The sequence below is a fragment of the Microtus pennsylvanicus genome, chromosome 6, assembly GCF_037038515.1.
Source record: "Microtus pennsylvanicus isolate mMicPen1 chromosome 6, mMicPen1.hap1, whole genome shotgun sequence".
Classification (NCBI taxonomy): Eukaryota; Metazoa; Chordata; class Mammalia; order Rodentia; family Cricetidae; genus Microtus; species Microtus pennsylvanicus.
In genome coordinates, this window is record NC_134584.1 from 55053287 (window position 1) to 55075868 (window position 22582).

The following is a 22582-nucleotide window of genomic DNA, read 5'->3' on the forward strand; positions in this document are numbered from 1 at the left end:
TTTTATTGTCTATGTCTGCAACAGCTTACGATCAGAAGCTCCTTGGAAACTTTCTGAGTGACAGCACCCTCAGTGAGGGGGTGAAGGTTATGATCACTGCTAAATTTTCCTTTCCCGTTAGAATTTTAGCAGATTTTGCTGATGTGGTTTTTGACTCGGCTAATATAAAAATTATATGGGTAGCTAAATAAATTAGTTCCCCAAAATGCACGAGAAATGTCACAAGCGAGAGCGGACTTTGTTTTTGCAACCTCCGGGGGGCCATAAGCTCTGCCAGCTCCCAGGGGCCTCTGACGCATGTAAGCTGGACACCTGTGTACTCAGAGATCTGTAAGACAGTGAATGAGGGATTTCCCTTGTTGGCTGTCATAACAGTAGGAAAACTAGTTATGAAGTAGCAATGAAATAATTTTCATGACACATGCCAGGTCAGAGGGATGTAGAGGAAAGTTCCACTTAGGTCAAGTGAATTCAATTTTTATGAACGAGCAACTGCCTGGCCCAAATTTTGAGGCATCACTACAAGAGCTAGAAAAGGGTAGAAAGAACATGGGCACAGGTGCAGAAATGAAGGTAGATTTGTCTGATCAGAAGTGATTTGGTGAGTACCGGGAGGTGAAGCTGAAAAGATAGCCTGGGGCCATGTTATAAGAAATACCGAGAGAAGGCGTGTGTGTGTATGTGTGTGTGTGTGTGTGTGTGTGTGTGTGTGTGTGTGTGTGTGTGTGTGTATGTGTGTGTCTGCTCACAGAGGTCAACAGGGTGTATGTGTGTGTACGTGTACGTGTGTGTGTGTGCACATGTTATGTGTGTGTCTGCTCACATAGGCCAGCAGGGGGTATTAGATTTCCTGAACTGGAGTTACATGCAGTTGTGAGACACCAGACATGGGTCCTGGGAACCACACTAGAGTCCTCAGGAGGGCTACAAAGCACTTTTAACTGCTAAGCTGTGTTTCTAGCCCCTCTCTTTACCTTTTGGGGAGCAGCAGAAGGTTTTTGAACACATCGTTGTTGGTTTGTTTTTGGTGGTGGTGTTTTGTTTTGTTTTGTTTTGTTTAATCTGAACACAGTTTATAAACTGAATGAAACAAAGCTATACAAGTCAGAGAACTAGGGAGAGTCATAGGGAAAAGGTGTTTTGTGGGTTTGCCACACCGAGTTTGAACAATAGAGATCATGTTGATGAAAATATATAAAGGGAAATAAATTCCAGCGTGGCCCCTAGGAGCGAGGTGTGGATTAGAAACTCAGATGCAAGGACAGTTCCCAAGGAAAAGAGCCTCGAGCTCTGTGCATAAGTGAAGGAGGGGCAGCATGGTATGGCACAGCTTTGGCGACTGTAGCTGGCTGGACCACTGGCTACCCCATCCCCCTGCTAGGCCGTGCAACTGGTTAAGAACACAAAAGAGGATTTAACATCTAAAGAAATAACTGCCGAAAAAATAAAAAGGAGTGCCTAGGTCTAATAAGGACGGGAATAGAAAGTAGAAAGGGAGAGTAATCAAGAGGAGATCTTCAGAGCCAGGTAGCCAGCCATGGGATGCAGCTAGAAGCCTCATGGCAGTGAATTTGAGAAGGATCTGAAGATGTCAAGACAGTTCATTGAACCAAGAAAGGTGTCTTCCAAATGTGGTAAAGAGAGGGGCAGTGCCACCCGGTCATCTTAGCTGCCCTCCCATCATCTTAGCTGCCCCCAGGTTATTTAGGTATCCCCAAGTCATCTTAGCTTTCCCAGGTCATCTTCACTGCCCCTGGTCATCTTGGGTATCCCCTAGTCATCTTAGCTGCCCTTCCAGCATCTTAGCTGCCCCCAGGTCATCTTAGGTATCCCCTAGTTATCTTAGCTGCCCCTGGTCATCTTAGCTGCCCCTGGTCATCTTAGCTGTCCCATGTCATTTTAGCTGCCCCCGGGTCATCTTAGTTGTCCATGGTCATCTTCACTGTCCCTGGTCATCTTAGCTGTGGTCTGTTTGCAGCTCACACCTCCCTGTAGAATGACCCTGAAGCTGCAGCTTCATTTTGTCTTGGCTTGGGCTTTGCTTAGGTCAAAGGTGGACCAAGTGCAGGACATTGTGACGGGCAACCCTACAGTCATCAAGATGGTGGTCAGCTTCAACAGAGGGGCCCGGGGACAGAATACCCTGCGCCAGCTCCTGGCTCCAGTGGTGAAAGAGATCATCGAAGACAAGGCTTTGATCATCAACACCAACCCTGTGGAGGTCTACAAGGCTTGGGTGAACCAACTGGAGACACAGACTGGAGAGGCCAGGTAACAAAGCAGGGCGATGCTGGCTTTGGCTTGCTTTGTGATCATTAATTCTTAGAGTTTTGTTTTTTTGGTTGTTTTTGTTGTTGGTGGTGGTGGTGGTGATGGGGTGTGTGTGTGTGTGTGTGTGTGTGTGTGTGTGTGTGTGTGTGTGTCTTCTCCTTTTTTGAGACAGAGGATCCCACTGGAATTTACAATTCAACTAGGCTGGCCAGCCAGTGAATTCCACAGTCTTCCTGTCTCTGTCTCTCCAGAACCGGGATTGGGATTATAAGTGTTCGCCATCATTCCTGTAGGTTCCGGCACTGAGCTCATGTCCCCCATGCTGGTACAGTAAGGTCTTTACTGACTGAGCAAGTTCCCAGCACCCAGACACTTGGTCTTCTTAATACCCAGTGGTATTTTCCCATTTCAGAAGCAACTGATCCCCACCTCAACTCCATCATAAATAATTCCTTTCCTTGTTTACTCTTCATGTTTCTAAATCTAGACCAAAAATATTTTGTGTGTTTCCTTGTGAGTAACAGTAAACAGCAATGCTCCCGGTGGGCTTGACTTCTTCTGGGGGTAGTTTGTGATCTAAGCAAGCCAAGCTTTTGTTTTCTTTCAAAAGGATGCCGCACGAAGTAAGATGCTCAGAGAATTAAGTAGGTGCTTCTCATAGCACTGTCTGTCATAATGAAAAGTCAAGAAATTCAAAGCATTTACTGTGGCGGTTTACTTAGTAAATGCTTTTATACCACATACTGGAGGAGGTGCCTGTTTGGAGTGGAAGTGTAAAGTTGTATTTATTGACACTGGAAATAGATTCATGATGTACGTTTCTTTTATACTTCAGCACAATAACCCATTTTCCTTTTTAAAGATTGGTCATGTATGTACACACACATGGAATTCCTATGGGATGTGGATGTACATAAATTTCCTTGTACCCATGAGTGTGTGAGGCCTATACATCATACACAGAAGGGTTTGTTTATTCACTAAGATAAGAAAATGGGTTATTTGCCTATGTGCCATTTTTGTTTGCTTTTTATTTATTTATTTTACTATAATGAACACATTAGATTTTTATTGCATAAAAAAATGAAAAAAGCCAGGCATGGTGGAACACACCTATAATTCCAACACTTGGGAGGCAGAGGCATGAAGATCAGGGTTCAAAGCTAGCCTCGCTGTGGTGGTTTAAAAGAGAAAGGTCCCAGTGGGCTCATAACTTGAATACTTGGCCCCCAGTTGGTAGAACTGTTTGGGAGTGATTAGGAGGTGTGACCTTGTTGGAAGAGGTGTGTCACTGGGGGTCAGGCTTTGAAGTTTTAAAAGCCCATGCCATTCCCAGTTAGCTCTTTCTACTTTGTTTGTGGATCTGGGTGAAAGCTCTCAGCGCCGTGTCTGCCTGCCTGCTGTGGTGATTACACACACTTACCCTCTGGAACCACAAGGTCCAAATTAAACATTTTCCTTTTTAAGTTGTCTTGGTCCTAGTGTTTTGTTATAGCAACAGAAAAGGAACTTGAGATACTCACTTCCATAGCAAGTTTAAGGCCAGCCTCAACTGTGTTAAGGCCATCTCAGAAACTTTAAAAGGAAATAGGGGTGGAGGTTGTAGCTCACTAGAAAGACATTTGCCTGGCATGAACAAGGCTGTGGGGTTCAGTCAGCAACAGAAGGAGGGAGGGAGGGAAGGAGGAAGGGAAGGAGGGAGGGAGGGAGGGAGGGAGGGAGGGAGGGAGGGAGGGAGGGAGGGAGAACCGACAGAAGCAAGAGAAAAAAGGTGGGTTAGCTGAGTCTACATAACCTGGTCCATGCTTTCTTTTTCCATTAGAGTTAAGAGGGAGGCTTGTAGTCCCTCCTGATCCAGTGGTAGTGGGAGCTGCATTAGGGTGTCTTCCTTAGGCGGAGTCATGGTAACCTGCAGCTCATCTGCAGAGCTTGACTGCGGAGTCAGCTGGCGGGACTCTGGTGCTCGTACATGAACCTTAGCCACTGTTCATTTGAACCCTTGTCGTATCTTCAGCAAGCTGCCTTACGACGTGACCACAGAGCAAGCCCTGACATACCCGGAGGTGAAGAATAAACTGGAGGCGTCTATCGAAAACCTGAGGAAGGTCACCGACAAAGTCTTGAGTTCAATCACCTCTTCCCTCGATCTGCTGCCGTAAGTTGATCTGTAGTGACTTTAGCAGGCTTTGCGGAAGTTCTTGGAATATTACCTAAGCCCGTGGAGTAAAGATAGGCATTCTCCCTGGTGGTTTGCTGTCTAAAGTGATGATCTTGAGCCAGGAATGATGATTGTAAATATGAGACCAGACTGGACTATATATAGCAAGACCCTACCAAAAATAACAACAACAACAACAAAAAAAAAACAAATACAAGGTGGCCTAATCAGATGACTGTAATTCATCCCCACCCTCTAATGAAGAGGCACTACCTCAGTCATGGCCACCAACAGCGCTCAGGAGCTAGCGTCAGCGGAAGCCCTATGATTCCATTGCATCTCACTTTATGTTGAATTTTTAGAACTGTGGAGCTTTGGTTGATTGGAACAATTGCTATGCTTCTAGCTCACTTAGCCTTTTCCCATTATTTTCTTTTGTCATCTGTTCCCCGTGTAGTTATGGATTGAGGTATATAGCCAAAGTACTGAAGAACTCGATCCGTGAGAAATTCCCTGATGCCACGGAAGAAGAGCTCTTAAAGGTAGATTCTCAAAGGTGACCTCACTGCAGCTTCTCTGGGGGTTCTGAGCCGGTTGTGGGACGTTCTCATCAACAGATGGTTGTGAGATGTTCTCACGGATAGACGGTTGTGGGACGCTCTTCCCTATGGACGGTTGTGTGGCATCCTCACCAATAGATGGTTGTGTGGTGTTCTCTCACCAACAGTCGATTGTGTGAGGTTCTCACCAACAGACAGTTGTGGGACATTCTCGCCCACAGACGGTTATATGACATACTTTCCCTGTGTGACTGTCGTTACAGATCTTCTGTTTAGTGACTGTTGAGATCATTGTTGAGGCTCATTTAGAAACTTCCCGCACCATTCTCTCAATATTAGAACATTTGGTGGCCTATTTTCCACCAAAACATAACTGTGTGGTACACAGTGTTAGTATGAGGTTATGTTCATCTCCTGCATCTAATACTTCATGAAGGAGTCATGTCAGGGGCTGGTGAGATGGTTCAGTGGGTAAAGAAATTTGCCACCAAGCCTGTCAACCTAATTTTGATCCCTATGACCCACATGGTAGAAAGAGAATCACTTCCCACAAGTTGTCCCTCTGACTTCTACATGTGCACCATGATATGTGTGTATACACACACACACAAATAAATAAATAAAGTGATTCTTGAATTTTTAATGCTAAAAGAGAAGATTCATGTCTGAAAATGACTCCTCTCGAGAAATGTAAATGTAAAACAAGAAACGAATGTATACTTAAAGATTAAAAGCAACCGGAGCTCATTTGTCTCTTGAAAATGTCCTTTTTCCTCTCCTCGTCCAGATTGTTGGAAATCTCCTATACTACCGATATATGAACCCAGCCATCGTGGCTCCCGATGGCTTCGACATCATTGACATGACAGCTGGAGGTCAGATCAATTCTGACCAGAGGAGGAACCTGGGATCTGTGGCCAAGGTTCTCCAACACGCAGCCTCCAACAAGCTGTTTGAAGGAGAGAATGAGCACTTGTCATCAATGAACAATTATTTATCAGAAACCTATCGGGAATTCAGGTGAGAAGGCCCATGCCTGCTCAAAGAAACACGTGGGGAGAAGGACAAGAACGGCAGGGTCTGTGCCTAGAACCAGGGCCATGGAGGGGGACAGGGACCCCGTGTGACTGCATGCCTCCCAGTGGCTGCCACTGGGAGAATGAAGGAAAGGAGCAGGCAAGATGACCTAGGCCCACTATTCCCACCCCACCCCCTGCACCCTGCTGCACTGAGTCCTTCCTGTCTAGGATCTATGCTTCTGATAAAGCTCTCTCCCTGATGCGGCACACACACATAGTATTTAGAGTAAAACATTCAACTGATTGGTTTCATTGAGCCGAAGAAGGTAACTGTATTTCCTTTTCCAAATTGTTTTCCAGTTGGGAAAATTTTGCCTTATCTGCAACAATGGTAGGAAATGGTGTGTTTCCTTTAGGAAAGGTAGGGGAAACCCCAGTCTTTGTATTTATAGATGATCCTGTGTAAATACACTCTGCACTGTCCATGGGCCTCTCATAATTGTGTACACAAGAGTTAATTCTATTGTCTCCATTTCTTTCTCCTAAGTCTGTCACTAATCATCCCGTAAGGACAGAGGAGTGAGCAGCTGGCAGTCACACATGCATCTCAGGGCTCGGAGCAGATGCTTCCATCTTGGCTTATGTTTGCTCTCTTGTCTGTGTAGATTATAGTTTGTGTGACGTCAGTGGGACCTCTGTTATCCTCACTTGGAAAGGGACTTCCCACTCTTCATTTCCTCCAGGTCCACAGCTGTCAACCTCCTGATTGACAGTTCTTTGTGGCATCTGTACCATTTGTGAGAAAGTTACCCCAGGTCCTCTCACTGTGGGAAGTTTTGATTTCCTCAGCTGCCAATTTTAATTCTTTTATTCAGTAACGAGAAGCAATAATATGTTCCTCATAAACTCTTAAGTGTTCGTAGACCTTCCTTTTCCTTCATTTGTTTGAGACAGGGTCACCCTACATAGCCTCAGCCAGCCTGAAACTCACTATGTAAACCAGACAGGCCTTAAACTCCTGTATCTGCCTGCCTCTGCTGCCCGAGTGCTGGCATACCTGACTCCTTTTTTCTTGTTATCCCTGCCAATCTCCTGTTTTCCAAGAGTACCCTCCTAAGTACACTATTTTCTATTTCACTCATATTCATTCTGGTATTTATTTTCTTCATTCATCCACACCCCACGAACAAGACCTCACAAGAAGACCTACTGTCCCTGGGGAGCATAACACCCCAAAACATGGCTGCTTCTCCTAGCCCAGGGCTTGGAAGGGAGAATTCAGCTCTAGTACAGAGGCCTCTGGTGCCATAGAAAGCATGTCTGAGATTATTTCAGGCATAAAAGCACTTGAAACTATATAGAATAAAACACACATACACATATATCTTACACACTATATATATACACATACATACATACACACACAGGTGTAGAAGACTTCTCGTTCATTTCTAACTGCTTAGACCTGAATGATCACACAGAAACTATATTAAGTACAACATTGCTCAACCTATTAGCTCAGGCTTCTTATTAACTAACTCTTACATCATAAATTAACTCATTTCTATTAGTCTATGTATTGCCACAAGACTGTGGCCTACCAATAAGGTTTTGCTGACTGTCTCCTTAGGCAGCTACATGATGTCTCCTTGACTCTGCCTACACTATATATCTCTGTTCAGATTTCCCACCTGGCTTTGCTCTGCTAAGCCATTGGCTGAAACAGCTTCTTTATTAACCAATGGTAATAAAACATATTCACAGCATACAGAGGGGAATCCCACATCACACAGGCAAAGGTCTCTTGGTTAAAATCTACCAAGGGCTTTTAAAGTATAATCATAGATATTTTTCATCCCTCTGTCTTCATTAGCTCTAGTTTAAAATAAGAGACTTCTTAGGGTCTGAGTCCTAGGGCCTTTTCTGGGGGGATTTGTGTTTTAACTGAAATGGTCTTTCTATTGGTTAGCCACCATTGCTTAGATCTAGGAAGAAAGAGGAGGCTTAGCTCCCATTTTTGTCAATCTGATATCAGAACCTTCAGAGGGAGGTTAGGGTGTTGTAGACCCAGGAGCTTGCATCATTTAAGGTAACCAATTTACTGGATTGTTTTTTCTCTATAAAACTAAATTTTTAGGAAGGGAATTATGTGACTTGGGACTAGGGATATAGCTCAGTGGTACAGTGTTGGCAGAGGCCGCTCAGACTCGAAATAATCACACAGAAACTATATTATTTAAATTACTGTTTGGCCAATCACTAAAGTGTATTGCTAGCTAGCTCTTGCATCTTAAATTAACCCATTTCTATTCATCTGTGTATCACCACATGGCTATGGCTTACTAGATAAAGTTCCGTCCAATGTCCAGCGTCTGTTTCCAGCAGGCTACATGGCTCTACTTTCTTTCTCCCAGCATTCAGTTTAGTTTTCCCACCTACCTCTGTTCTGCTAAGTCACTGGCCAAAACAGCTTTATTCATTAACCAATAAAAGCAGCACATATACAGAAGGACCTCCCACACCAATACATCATGTGCTTAGCATGTATAAAGTCCTAGGATCAATCTTCAGCATACACAATGTCTGTTAGCATGGGGGTGGGTAGGTCCTGTGCATGTGTGTGCACATGCACGTGGAAGAAAGAGGTTGACTTTGGGCATCCTTCTCTGTCATTTTTTATTTCCATTTTGAGATACAGCCCCTCGCTGATCCTGGAGCTCATGTGTTTAGCTAGGCTGGCTGGCCACTGAGCTCCCAGAATCTGCCTATCTCTGCCTTTCTCCCCAGCAGTTCCGATTCAGGCATAGGCCACCACACCTAGCATTTTTTTTGTATGGGTCGTTGAGATACAAACTCTGGTGGTCATGCTTCACCCATTAGGCCATCTCCCCAACACCAGCAAATTCTTCATCTTATATTTTCATTGACATTTCAGAGGCCATTATTAAAGTCCACTAGCAGAGACTAGGCCATGCTTATGCAGTAACGAGGATGGCAGTGAGAGCCTCCTGCGTGCTGGACAAACACCTACCAACTCCTGGTTGATTTTCTCATAGTTTGAAAAATTATATTATTGGCAGAGGTGTGTGTGTGTGTGTGTGTGTGTGTGTGTGTGTGTGTCTTAAGAAATCCTGCCCATGATTTGATCAAACTGTATCCTGGGGTCCAAGGCCCACACTTATCTCTCATCCTGTTTGTGGACCAGTTTGAGGTTCAGCATCCAGAGACATAGACGAGCACCACCATGAAGGGTCACCCTGAAGCCGGGTGGTGGTGGTGCACGCCTTAATCCCAGCACTCGGGAGGCAGAGGCAGGCAGATCTCTGTGAGTTCGAAGCCAGCCTGGTCTACAAGAGCTAGTTCCAGGACAGGCTCCAAAACTACAGAGAAACCTTGTCTCGAAAAATAAAACAAAACAGAGAGAGAGAGAGAGAGAGAGAGAGAGAGAGAGCGAGCAAGTACCTCAAGGTTAGAATGGAGGGGAGTGCTCTAGCCATCATTCCAAAACTTATTTTAGTGACGCTATTCCACTTACAAATTTGACTCTATCTTAACACCTCTTTTTCCCTGTTCTTAGGAAATATTTCCAAGAAGCTTGTGATGTCCATGAACCAGAAGAGAAGTTTAATATGGACAAATACACAGACTTGGTGACCGTCAGCAAACCAGTCATTTATATTTCAATCGAAGAAATCATCAACACGCATTTAGTAAGTGGGCCAAGAAGGGGCCTTGGCCCCAGGTCATGGGTGGATCAGGCATCCGTTCATTGGAAGAAGGTGATCTTGCAATAGCTTGTGCTCATGTGTCTATTTATAAGCCCAATAAGCCCCTGCCTTAATTGCTGTCTATCTCTTGGACGTTAGTAAAGCCCTTCCCAAGTAAGAAAGTTCGCCTATGCAATGCAAGGTGATACAGGTGCAGTTTAAACTCTGGACCACACAGGCACTGGGATTGCTCACCGACCAGAGCTATGCTGCCCAGACCCACCTGCTTCTGCCTCTTTCAAGAGTGCTTTCAGCTTTGCCCCCATTTTCTGGGAAATGGAGACTTCTCTGGTGCCTGGATATACATCACTTAATCATAGCCAAAAGGTCAGGAAGTGATGCGCTGCTCAGAGGGAGGGTGGGAGAAAGGGAGGGAGAGAGGGGGTGGAAACCAGGCTCTGCAGGAAGATAAGGAACCTCCTCCTGCAGGATGGGCTGTCACTGTTCTAAAACCAGGTTTCTTAGAATTTCAAGTCTGTGCTGTGTCATGGTGCCTGTGTCTCGTTCTCATGCAAACATCACAATCAATCATCAGCTCTCCACAGTGACACCAGGAAGGAGTTAGGAAGCCCAGGGTGGTTTTACCGTCATTTATTGTAAGCAGAAGCCAGACACTGGAGCTTGTATAGATAGTTGGAACTATTTTGCCTTAAATGCAATTGGAATTAAGTTTTGTTTTGTGGCATTTTTGTTTTGTTTTTTCAAGGCAAGAGTATCACTAGGTAGCTCTAACTGGATTCAAATTCAAGATCCTCCTGCCTCTGCCTGTTGCATGCACACAAGCATGTACTACGCTATACCACAGCCTCGCCTAATTCACCTGGAATATTATTTATTTACTTGGGTATTGTGGCGGGAGGATGATAAAGATGGTACTTTATTCTGTACCCCAGGCTTAGACCTAGAAGTTACTATGTAGCTCCCAGTGGAAAGATCACAGACATGAGCCACCATGCTTGGCCTGTGATTAGGTTTTAGAATCTTGAAACTGAATTAAGTAACTTTTTCTCAAACAATTTTAAACTTTGCTGGTCAAAATAGGGTCCTAGGGATGGTTTGGAACCATATCCCAGACCACCCAGTTCCAAATCTGCATCTCAAGAGGTTCAGATGCACACCAAAGTTCTAGAGATCCAGATACTTCAGTGAAGGATAAATCCAATTTTGGATTGTACCCATCACTAGGGGGCTGCATCTCAAATATCTGCCTTTCCAAAGCCACACCCCAACGTCTCAACCCACCTAGACGTGGGGTAGACCCGCTGCTTGGGAGTCCAGCCTTCTTCAAGCACTTCCACAGCTGGACTGTGGGTTTGCAGGAAAGAAGGACCCAGCTTTGCTTTTTGTGTTGCAAAGTTGGAACAAGGAACTGACATTTGCCACAAGCTCTCCATATGTACCAATTAAATGAGTTGGTCAACCTTCTTTCTGTAGCTATTCTCTAGGTCAATAGCAAAATTATCCAGCCATGAATTTCTTCCAGAAAATAGCTTTTTAAAAAAATTAATATTTCCATTTTACATACATTGGTGTTTTGCCATGGTTGTCAGGTCCCCTGAAACTGGAGTTACAGACAATTGTGAGCTGCCATGTGGATGCTGGGAATTGGACCCAGGTCCTCTAGAAGAGCAGTCAGTGCTCTTAACTACTGAGCCATCTCTCCAGCCACCCCCCCCCCCCATAACTTTCTAATGGACAAGAAAACATGCTGACCCACTTGACTCTCTTAGGACAGTTTATTCATCTCAAATATGGTCACCTTGGTCTCATGATTCTGGGGAGGAAGATTCAAATACAGAAGGAACATTCTCTTTGAGAGTGAGGTTCTTTCTCATGGGTGGCAGACAGAAAATGTCACTGTACTTGTTAAGATTGCTGGGCTTTAAAGAAAAATAGTTCTTTCCTGTGCTAATAAGAATTAAAAACAGAACGAAGTCCTGGGAACGGGGCTGGTGACTGACTCGAAGTTCCTTTGTGCTGGATTGGGAGCAGATGTAACGGGGCAAGGCGTCACGGCAGAGTCATCGTGTCTGTGTGTGGAGGCGGCTGAGGCGGACACAACCCATCAACTGCCTGGCCTGCCAAACCCACAGCTGTTTGCTTGGTCCTGGCCCTCTGAGAGACAGAACTTCAGCATCAGCTTAAGGCAGATTCTTTCAGAAGAAGAAGATGATTTACATTCTCTAATTGACAGTATAAAGGGTAGACACTGGCTACCTCTAATAAATCCTCCTTTCCAGAGATAACAGCCAAATGGGCCTGTCTCCGAAGAGAATGAGAACATAAATCCACCACCCTGTGGATTTTCTTCTCTAACTCCTACACACACACATACACACAGCACTTCAAGATTCTACCCTTCTGTCTTTATATCGTCTCTGTCCCTGTCTTTCTTGGAGTCCACTTACTTTTAAAAGAGCAACGCATATTGTTTTGCTTGAAAACTTAAGTATGTCTGTCTATCATGAGAAACTAGTCTGCCTTGTCATAAACAGACTTTAGAAGAAAATAAATACGATGGAGCTGGACCGAACTTCCTTGGTAGTACTTGCCAAGAACACTCGGAGCTCCAGCGTTGAATTAATGGAATGTGGCAATACATGTACGAAACCTCAGTGCTTGGGAAAGTGGAAGCAGGGGGATCAGAAGTTCTTGAGTTCAAAGCCAACCTGCACCCCATGAGACTCTCTCTTTCAAGAAACTAAATTCAATGAACATAGGTGGTATGCATTCATCCTTGCCTTGAAGCTCTGCATGTGAGGCTACTCTTCTACTCAAAATCCAGTTAGCTCCTAGTATGGTAATAATATACACCTATAACCCCAGTGCTAGGAAAGCTGAGGCCAGACAGTGCCGAGAGTTTAAGAACTCAAAGTACCAGCACTACAAAGCTAGCAGCTAGCCAGCGCTACAAAGCAAAATACTATTTTTTAAAAAAGAAGAGAAGGAGGAGAAAGTGGAGGAGGAGGAGATGCCTACACAATTTACAAGTGCCTAGAAGTTATTGAGAAAACTCAACATTAAATAACCCTTCAGGCTGGGTGCATTGGCGCACATGGATCACCCACTGTGAGTTCAAAGCCAGCCTGGTCTACACAGTGAGCTCCAGGCCAACCAAGGCTACCTAGAGAAACAACTGTCTCAAAAAATAAACAAGTTAACAACCCTTCATTAATCTTACAGATTAACAAAATGGAAGAATATTCTTAGTGGCAATGGCTAAACAGGCTAAAGAGGCACGGTTGTATTTAAAATGAGTGGGTTTGATGTTATATGAATTCTATCTCAGTTATAAAAAGGACTGGCTTATGGTTATGATTCATCTTTTCACAAGCTGAAGACAAGTGACTATCGCCTGTCCCCAAGGGTGCCAGTAGCCTAGAAACACTGTTTCAACTTAGTTAGAAATGCAAAGAGAAACAGATGTTCCTATTGTCCTCGCTGGTTTCACCCTCCCACCCTCCTGCTGAGAGTCCTCAAGAGCCACAGCATTTCCTGTGAGACAGGAAGGACAGCCAACCCTCGTCACTCAGTTTGAGGCTTTATGGTATCAGTATTTCTACAGTCCTTGCTTTGACAGATTCTTAATGTTTCCTGACTAACTAAAAAGGGATGGGGGAGGGTTTGCTGAGAGATAGTTCAGGGGTGTACCTGAGGTCAGTCCTCAGAATTCATGTTTTGGTTTGGGTTTTAAAGCAGAGTGTGGATGGCTGAAGAAGTGGCTCAGAGGTTAAGCACACTTGATGCTCTTACAGAGGACAGGAGCCTAGATCCTGGCACCCACGTGGTGGCTTCCAGCTGTCTGTAACTCCGGTTCCAGATTGCTGCAATGCCCTCTTCTGAATTCCTTGGGTACCAGGCATGCATGTGATGCATGTACATACATTCAGGAAAAGCACCCATACACATAAAATAACAGATAATTTTAAAAAAATTCTAGACATGATAGCACCACCTTGCAGTTCCATTGCTGGATAGGAGAAGATTGGGAGACACCAGGGGCTCACTGTTAGCCAGCTTAGCTGCTCGGTGAGTTCCGGGCCTGTGATAGACCCTGCCTCCAAAACAGAACAAAGGTGTCTAAAGAGTGACATCCAGTATTCTCTGGCCTCTGCACGCATATGTGCACATATGCACATACACACACACACACACGCATGCACACACACAGGACAGCACTGTAACACTGCATGATGTATCTCTGAAGATAGATGTGCACATACTTTTCCAGCTGCTGCCAGTGGTTGGTAAGAAACTTCTGCCACACTTTATAAATCTTTTGCCCATTTGCTGTAATGTCTGTGGGAAACACAATGGTTAGGCATAAAAGGCAAGACTGTGCTCAAAAAAATTGGTGTGCCCCTTTCCCACTATAGGGGTTTATTTTTTTTTTCTTTCTTTCTTATATGGTCCTGTGTTGCCTAGGCTGTCCTCAAACCTTCTGATGACCTTGACTTTCTGATCCTTTCTGATCCTCCTGCCTCATCCGCAGTGCTGGGATTACAGGCCTGAGTCACCACGCCCAGTTAATACAGTGCTTAGGATCAACCCTAGGGCTTCACGCCAGCCCTTGCTACAGTTTCTTAATGTGCCGTTGGTATTTCCCCATGAGGCAAAAGTTAAAGCTGTGTCTATGTCTACAACTTTAATAATTGTCAGAATTATGGTTACTATCTAGGCAGAGCTAGAGAGATGGCTCTGGATGAGAGGGGCTTAAGAACATAGGCTGCTCTTTCTGGCTGTTCCCAGCACACCACACCCAGCAGTTCACAGCTGCCTGCAGTGCCAGCTCCCAGAGATCAAATACTCTCATCTGGCTTCTGCAGACACTATACTCACATGAACAAACCCACACAAATACACACAATTTAAGAAATCATTTTACATAATTTCAACATTTTTTTCTCCCTTCCTTTCAACCTCCCCCAAAATATCCCTCCTCACTCTCTTTCAAATTCATGGTCTTTTTTTTTCTCTGTTACTAAATGCATATATGTCATACATTTATATCCCTAAGTGTGACCTACTCAGTCTGTATAAGGTTACATGTATCTATGATTTCAGGGCTGGTCTTGGGTATTGGATAACCAATTGCTGTGTTCTTCCCTGGAGAAGACTCTTTCTCCTGCTCTCAGCATTTCTTAGTTGCTTATAGTTTTTTGTTTAGGGTTCAGGTCTCATGGGCATTTCCCATCCACTTTGGCATGTTTAATGGCGTCGTCCTTGTTTGGCTCATGTTTGGGAAGTCAAGTTGGCGAGACTTCATGGGTGTAGCTTCTGGCATCACAAGGAGACAGAATCTCACAGCAAACTCCCTGACCTCTGGCTCCTCCAACAGAGGGAGGCAACCAGCAGTCCTACCCAGCCATGACGCCTAAAACCTTTTTTGAAAAAAATTACTAAGCAGTATCAGATGAAAATATTGAGAAACTAGGGCTGGAGTCTGTGAGTCTAGTTGCCACGGGGTCTGACTTCTGCCTCTGTGTGTCTGTTGCTATCTGTGTATAGCTCCTGCTGGAACATCAGGATGCCATCGCGACTGAAAAGGGTGACCTGCTGAATGAGCTGTTAGAGTCGCTGGGGGAAGTGCCCACAGTGGAGTCCTTCCTGGGTGAGAACTTCGTCTAGTCCTTGCTGGTTCACTTAAAGAATAATACCTACCAGTGTATTTTAATCACACTTTCCCCTTCCACTTTGATTCTACCCACCCAACTACCTCTTTATCCACCCAACTTTTTGTCTCTCCCCAACAGACACACAATAGAAATCAACATAAAGAAGCAAGAGACCAATAAGACAAAAAAAAAAAAGCTCAAACAAAGCAATACAAGACAGAAAGTCCAAAATCATACTATGAGTTCATTTTGTGTTGGCCAGCCACTCTTGTACCCTCATGTGTGGTTAATATGCCCAGTGCGACTCATTTCCCTGAAGTAGATGGGAACTAACACAGAAACCCACAACTGGACAGCATGCAGAAAGTGGGAGACTCTGGAGGACTCCGTCCTAAATGGGATGTCTTCGTCACTCCCCTCCCCCTCAAGGCTCAGAGCTATGCAAAGAAGAAGCAGAAAGATTGTTTGAGCCAGAAGGGTTGGTTAACTCCAAGGAAACAGGGTTTCCCAAGCACAACAGGACTGATAGAGATATGATCTCACAGAGGCTATGGCAGTACACACAAGGCCTGCAAGGGTTCAAGCTTAATGGGGTCCCCACTCTGGGGTTGGGGGGCAGTGGGGAGACAAGGGCTCCAGCTGTAACCAAGAAACCATCTGTAGGTGATACACCGTGGTGAAAGAAAAATCCCTTTTCTCCTTTGTCTCTGCTCATACAGTAAGAACTCTCTAACTCAGGGCCAGACTGCTGCTCCCTGGGAAAGCACCTACTTGCCATGTGCAAGGCCATAGACTCAGCCCCCACAACCCATCCTCCCCAAAATTCTGTTATTGCTTGCATCTTGGGTTACAAAACAATGTTACTGCTGAAGGTAAGTCCTAGAGACAATGGAAAGGACTTATCAATCTGTTTCACAGAGAAATTAAAGATAAGACGTGAACCCTCTGAATATGACAGAGTCCTTACTGAAACCTAAAATGTTTTTATTCACCATTCTTTTTCTTTTAATTTGTTCGTTTGTGAATATTTATGCCCCACATTAACGTTTTGATCAAATGCTTTAAAATCCACTGCAGATGTCCTAGAATATGCAGGCTTTTTGTAGCCCATAAATTTCCCATCTAATTCCTGAGCCTATCCTGTATCCTAAGAACCCTTATCTTGCAGTGTGTGGCAGTCACCACAGGAGAGAACTGGAAAAATAACATTTTGTTTTGTTTTGTTTTCTTTTCTTTTGCTTCCTTACAGGGGAAGGAGCAGCTGACCCCAATGACCCTAACAAGGAAAACACACTAAATCAGCTCTCAAAGACTGAGATTTCCCTTTCCCTGACAAGCAAATATGACATCAAGGATGGCGAAGCTGTGGATGGCAGAAGCCTCATGATAAAGTAAGTCTGATGCTAAGAGCTAACAGTTGATGGTTCCAGCAGCAGGACCCAAACTGTGCAGTCTCCGGTGGGGTTAAATCTCAGCGGCCTTTCCTTTAGAAGTAGGTAGATATTAATGCATCATGTACATCCATCAAACCAGAGGATAACGGACCTTCATCATTTAGGAGGGAACTAAATATTATAATAGGCTGCAAAGTTGAAGGCCAAAGTTGAAGGTTTTTAGTTTTACGTGTCATATTAGATTCCTTAAAGGAATGAAGTGATTTAGATGAGCACATGGTTCCAGGTGGTTGAAAAATTGGCAAAAGGACACTGCTAATCCAGTTTTATTTTTAGTATAAAGCAACGATGTAGAAAGGAACACACATGATAGACCACTGCTGGATCTATTGGCTTTTCTTATTAGATTAGTCCTGGATATGGTCCGCAGCATTGATTGTTTTATACCCTGCTTCGCCTGAGTCCAGCTCCAGCAGGGTTCAGGTCCCAAAAGGAGATATGTAGGCAGCAAAAGGTTGGAGGAGACTGACTGGGTCTGTGGGTAAATCGGGATTGCTGCCCACTGATTGAGAAAAAAGCTATGGCTTTTATACTCTATGAATGCACAGAGGATTAAATGGGAGAAAGGGGGCATGTGAGCTGGGTGTAGCTTGAGATCAGGAATCGAGGATTTGTTAGCCTTAACAAATTAATAGGCACCAATCATATGTTAGTGGAAGGGCCACAAATTCCTCTTGCCAGAGATAAGAATGTCTCCCTTTTTAGTGAGCAGGAACTTTCTTCAAGCCCTGGAGGGAATAGGGACTTTTGTCTAAATGCCTGACCTTGGAAGAAGGACTTTCTCAGGGGACCAAACACTCCATTATAGAATATTGCAGGGTCTTTTTTTGTATGGATTAGTTTATGCTAAAGCTTAAAGCAAGCAAAGACAAAGCTAGACAAATTAACAGTTTTCTGTACCCCAATAATAGGTTTCTCTGCCGATTCAATAAGCCAGATCGAGCCAAACTGAAAAAGTAAAAGAACAGGTTTATTTGAGCAAAGCAACTCCCAGACGAGTTCTCCAGTCCCAGAGATGGAGGCCAGAGAAGTCACACGCCCAAACTAAAGCAGGAAGCTTATATAGCCTGTAGGTGAGGAGTGATGACATGTTCACCACAAGCTGGGTTTGTGTGCAGGTATGGTCAAAGCTGAACCGCTTAGGCAGGGACTTGGGCAGCTGGCAACTTCAGGGGAGAAGCTGAGGTAGTCACTAAGAAGGCAGAACTTTTTGGAGTCTTCCCTTTGTTCAGAGATTCTCTGAGTGGGTGGGCTTTGGAGAGACAGGAATGGTTCTGGATCCTGCAGAGACTAGCTAGAGGTTTCAACTGAACATAAATGTTACTGTGAACCTGAGTCAACCTTAGGAATTTATAAATCATGATTAGTAAATCTACCTGATTTATCAAGCATGTGTTACTTATCTGCATTTTCTAGCAGCTTGGTGTGAATTTGTGTGGGAGCAGGCGGAGTTATCACACCACATGGTTCCAAGGTGGCGGGGATTTTGTTCCAAAGAATTATTTTGTTTAAAGAGGAAGTTGTTGTGTACATTCTCATCCCTCACCACAGCCCACACAAAGTTTCCCAAAGGAAGAGACATATGGGAACTCCCATAACACATAGTGAGAATCATTAAAAATGAAAGTAAAAGGCTTCTGGAGAATTGGGGTCTGCAAAGTTGAAATGCTGGAACTTTGTCAAGCAACAATGGCTGCCATTTGGTACACGCCACTACTATATATAAAATATGTATATATAAACTATATATTATGTATAATATTTTAATTGTTTGGGAATTTTATTCATGATTTGAGTATATTCATGTTCCCTCACTCCATTCTTCCCACCCAATTTTGTGTCCTATTTTTCCCTCCCTCCCATCAAGGCAATTTGTGCTCCCCAAATAATCTGGAATGTGTGGTCTTCCCCTGGAGCACAGTAGACTTCTCGAGCTACATTTTTAGAGAAAGCTGACCCTCCCTCTCCCAGCAGCTAACAGTTGCTGACAGCTCCCAGCTAGGCGTGGCATTTTGTCTGCTTGGGCTTACACAGGTCTTGTGCATGCTCTGGCCGGCACTGTGCGTTCATACGCACTGCCCTGTTCAGAAGACTCCATTCCCTGCATCTGGCCCTCACACTGTCTCATCGTCCGCAATGATCACTGAACCTGTGGAGGTGGGGGTGCCATGTATATGTTTTCACTTAGTGCTGAACATGCTGAAGTCTCTTATTCCCTGAACTTGGTCAGCTGTGGATCTCTGTGTTGAGCATCGCCTACTCCAACAAAAGCAACTCTGATAGAGGTTGAAATATGCTTTAATCTATGGGTATAATGATGGGTCACTAGACTATAGGTTGGTTTAATACTATGTCCATTTGGCAGAATAATTGTAGTGGAGTCTTGCCTAGGGCCTAGGACCTATCTAGCCATAGGTTCTTGGCCCAATAATGTTGCCAAATATAGGCTCCATCTTGGGGAGTGGACCTTAAATCTCCTAACGTAGTTGGTGACTCCCACAATATTCATGTTATCATTTCACCACTGAGCATGTCTCACCAGGCCAGACGTTAGCAGAGCTCACAGGGTTCATGGCAGAATAACATTGATGCTCATTGTGGGGTTAGTGTGTTAACACCTTAACACTGTGAAATCCAGGAGGAACAGAGCTTCTAGGTCCACACCAGCTTGGTCTCCCTGTGTTGTATGACTCATGTTTGATATTTTCATGTCATAGGTGGATCCTCCAGCAATAGGGTCTGTCTTCTTGCCCTCAAAGACTTCAAGGAAACATTCCCATTTAAAACAATAAGTACTGTATTTCTCATGCTTGTGCCCCATAAGTCTCTTCCAGGTAGAGCAGGAAAGAGAGATTCTCCATCAAACACCATGAATGAAAGCGGCATACGTCAAAAGCACATGCTCTCCAAACAACACAGTACTCAAGACCTTAGCTAAACCAAAGAATGCATATTGGCACATAGAATGGTTATATGGTAGGATGAGACAGGGACTAAAGGATAGAAAGGGGGCACACAGGAATAAGCATGCATTAATATGACTTTACCCACTCATATTTTGAGTTCTGTATCCCAAGTGACAATGTCTGGATTTGAGACAGAAGTCCCAGCACTAATGTGCTTCAGAAAGTACCCCTTTCTTGATTTTCCTCGGATATTCAACCATTCATGTAAACCAAAGCTTCCTACATAGTCTGTGTTGGGATCTGTGTTGGTTTGATGCTGTGGGTTTATTTTATTGTCAGATCATGGAAGGTACCATTCACTTGAGAACCCCATGGGTTGGCTTGAGGCTGGGCCCAGCAGTAAAGAGCCAGCACCACTTCTGCCTTCTGGGGCTTGATGTCTTTAGGCTGGCAGTAGAGAGCACAGTGCAGCCCCAGGGCTAGGCTCAGCTGCAAGGCAAAGCCAGTTGCAGCCTTGTACTATTGCTGAACTTTCTGTAAGCCCCGGATAGGGTGGGGAGAAGAAATATGCACCCTGACTTCCTCTGTACCGTGGCCAAGTATCCAGATAACTGGAAATGCATGCAAATGGTGTGGCTTGGCCATGCAAATGAAATTAGATCAAGCCTCCCACGAGCTCGTAAGCTTTGTCTTTAGAAGTAATAGGAAGAAATCGCCTGGTAATTGGTTCTGTCTGTTGTTTGAAAGCCGCCCTCTTGGTGCCGCCTACTCTAACATCCACACTGATGGATAGGAATCACAGTTCGGGTCAGCTAAAGCATGAAATCATCTGAACAGTGTATGCGTGTTCACCTACTGGAGGCAGGAATCACCACAGTTCAGCACATTCTTGGAATTCACATTTTACAAACAAAAACCATAAAAGTCAGGCATGTTTGGGAAGGGATGAGTCTTGGTCTGGGAAGTGCTTCTACCTTGCCCACCCTGGTCCTCTGCTGCAGACTCCGGCTTCCCAGTGCATGCTGCCAGCTCACAAGCTCTCCTTTCGTGGCCATGTTGTGGGGAACTGGCCAGTGGTTTTGAGATACCTGCAGCATATAATCGATTACTCCAACCATTTAAAAGTGCACAGTTCAGTGACAGTTTAGGATATCCACAATCTAATACAACTATCGACACTATTGAGTTCCTGAATATTTTTATCTTGCTCAAGTCAGGCCCTTTGCCCTTGCTCTCCAGACCCTACCTAGTACTGTCTGTTTCTAAGAACTTACCTGTTGTAGACATTTTGTACAAATGGGATCATATAACATGTGGTCTTCTGCACCTGATTTCCTTTACCCAAGTAATGCTTTAAGGTGCCCTGTTAGGGCTTGGATCAGTATTTTATTCCTTTTCATGACTGGATAGTACTTCCCATGTGGATATACATTTGTTTACTGGCTCCTCTGTTGATAAGGATTTGGGTTGTTTGCACCTTATAGATGTTGTAACTAAGTGCTCTTCTATATGCATCCAGGTACAAGTTTTTGTTTAAACACCTCTTTTCACTTCTTTTGGTTATATACCTGGGCATGAAATTGCTCTGTGTGGTTTTTTGGTGGCCCACCAGACTGTTTCCCTCAGTGGCAGCACCATTTCACATTTCCCCCCACAAACTACAAGGGTCCCAACTTTTCTCCACCTTCTCAACACCCCTTTTCTTCTCTTGTCATTAGTCGTCTCGGAGGGTGTGGAGTATCTCACTGTGGCTTTGATTTGTAATTCCACACTCATTCATGATGCTGAGCCCCTTTCCAAGTGCTTATGGGGCATCCACCACCTTTGCAGACTGCCCGTCCTAGCATCCATGCGGCCCCGGGTTCCCAGTACCAAAAACAAAAATCCTTTACCTAGTTTTAAATGAATTTGTTGTTATTCCTGGGTTGAAAGTGTTCCTTATATAGTCATATTAATAGATCTGTGATTTGCAAAAGTTTTGCCTCTTATATGTATATAGAATTTTGTAGAGGAAAGGATATTGGGGCTGAAGAGATGGCTCAGCAGTTAAGAGCCTTGTTGCTCTGGCAGAGGAATTGGGTTTGATTCATAGCACCCACATGGCAGCTCACAACCATCTGTAAAACTCTAGTGCCAGGTGATGTGATGCCCTCTTCAAAACTCCAAAGGCACCAGGCCTGCGTGTGTTGCACAGACGTACATGAAGGTGAACCCTTGTACACACAACATGATCAAGTAACTAAGACAGAAAAGGACATTAATAAGAAAGAAAAAACGTCAACCCAGAGAAGAGAAGGATGGAGAGAGGGAGAACAGAACGTGCGTGCATGTGTGCATGCATGCATTCATGCTTGTGTGGGTATGTGTTTATATACTACAGTACTCTTAGGAACCTCATGAGGTTGAAGGCTACCATCAGAACTTAACATGAGAACAGTAAGGGCAAAGCAGACATAAGCAGATGTAAACTTTTCCCTGGGCAGCTCGCCAGTTACTGGAATAGAGATTTAAATCCCAGATAAGTTTAAGTCCTCCAGAGCCTGTGCTCTTAATCACAGTTTTACAATCCCTAGGGGCACAAGGCTTTTGTAGCCCTAGAAGAAAGAGAATGAAAATTGCTGCAGGGCAATGACACCATCACTTCTCTCTGAGCCAAAGGGGAGTGACAGATGGGTGTGAGGTACACAGATGTACACACTACCATAGGAAGAGACATGAATTCCCTGGCCTTTCTGCTTGGGCTGCCATCATTCCCCCAGCACTACCAATCACGGTGTGTTAAACTAGAAAGCCTGTTTTGGAAGAACCTTAGATGACAACGGATACTGCTTC

At 44.4% G+C, this 22582-nt stretch overlaps 1 protein-coding gene across 1 annotated transcript in view; it reads left to right on the forward strand.

The window, feature by feature from the left end:
• Positions 1-22582, forward strand: part of Iqgap2 (IQ motif containing GTPase activating protein 2) — a 283168-nt gene that overhangs the window by 245369 nt on the left and 15217 nt on the right. The window contains exons 24-30 of the mRNA XM_075976277.1: positions 2047-2271; positions 4286-4426; positions 4887-4971; positions 5777-6009; positions 9586-9718; positions 15284-15386; positions 16640-16781. Coding sequence (XP_075832392.1) covers positions 2047-2271; positions 4286-4426; positions 4887-4971; positions 5777-6009; positions 9586-9718; positions 15284-15386; positions 16640-16781 — 1062 coding nt within the window. The remainder of the gene's footprint in view (positions 1-2046; positions 2272-4285; positions 4427-4886; positions 4972-5776; positions 6010-9585; positions 9719-15283; positions 15387-16639; positions 16782-22582) is intronic.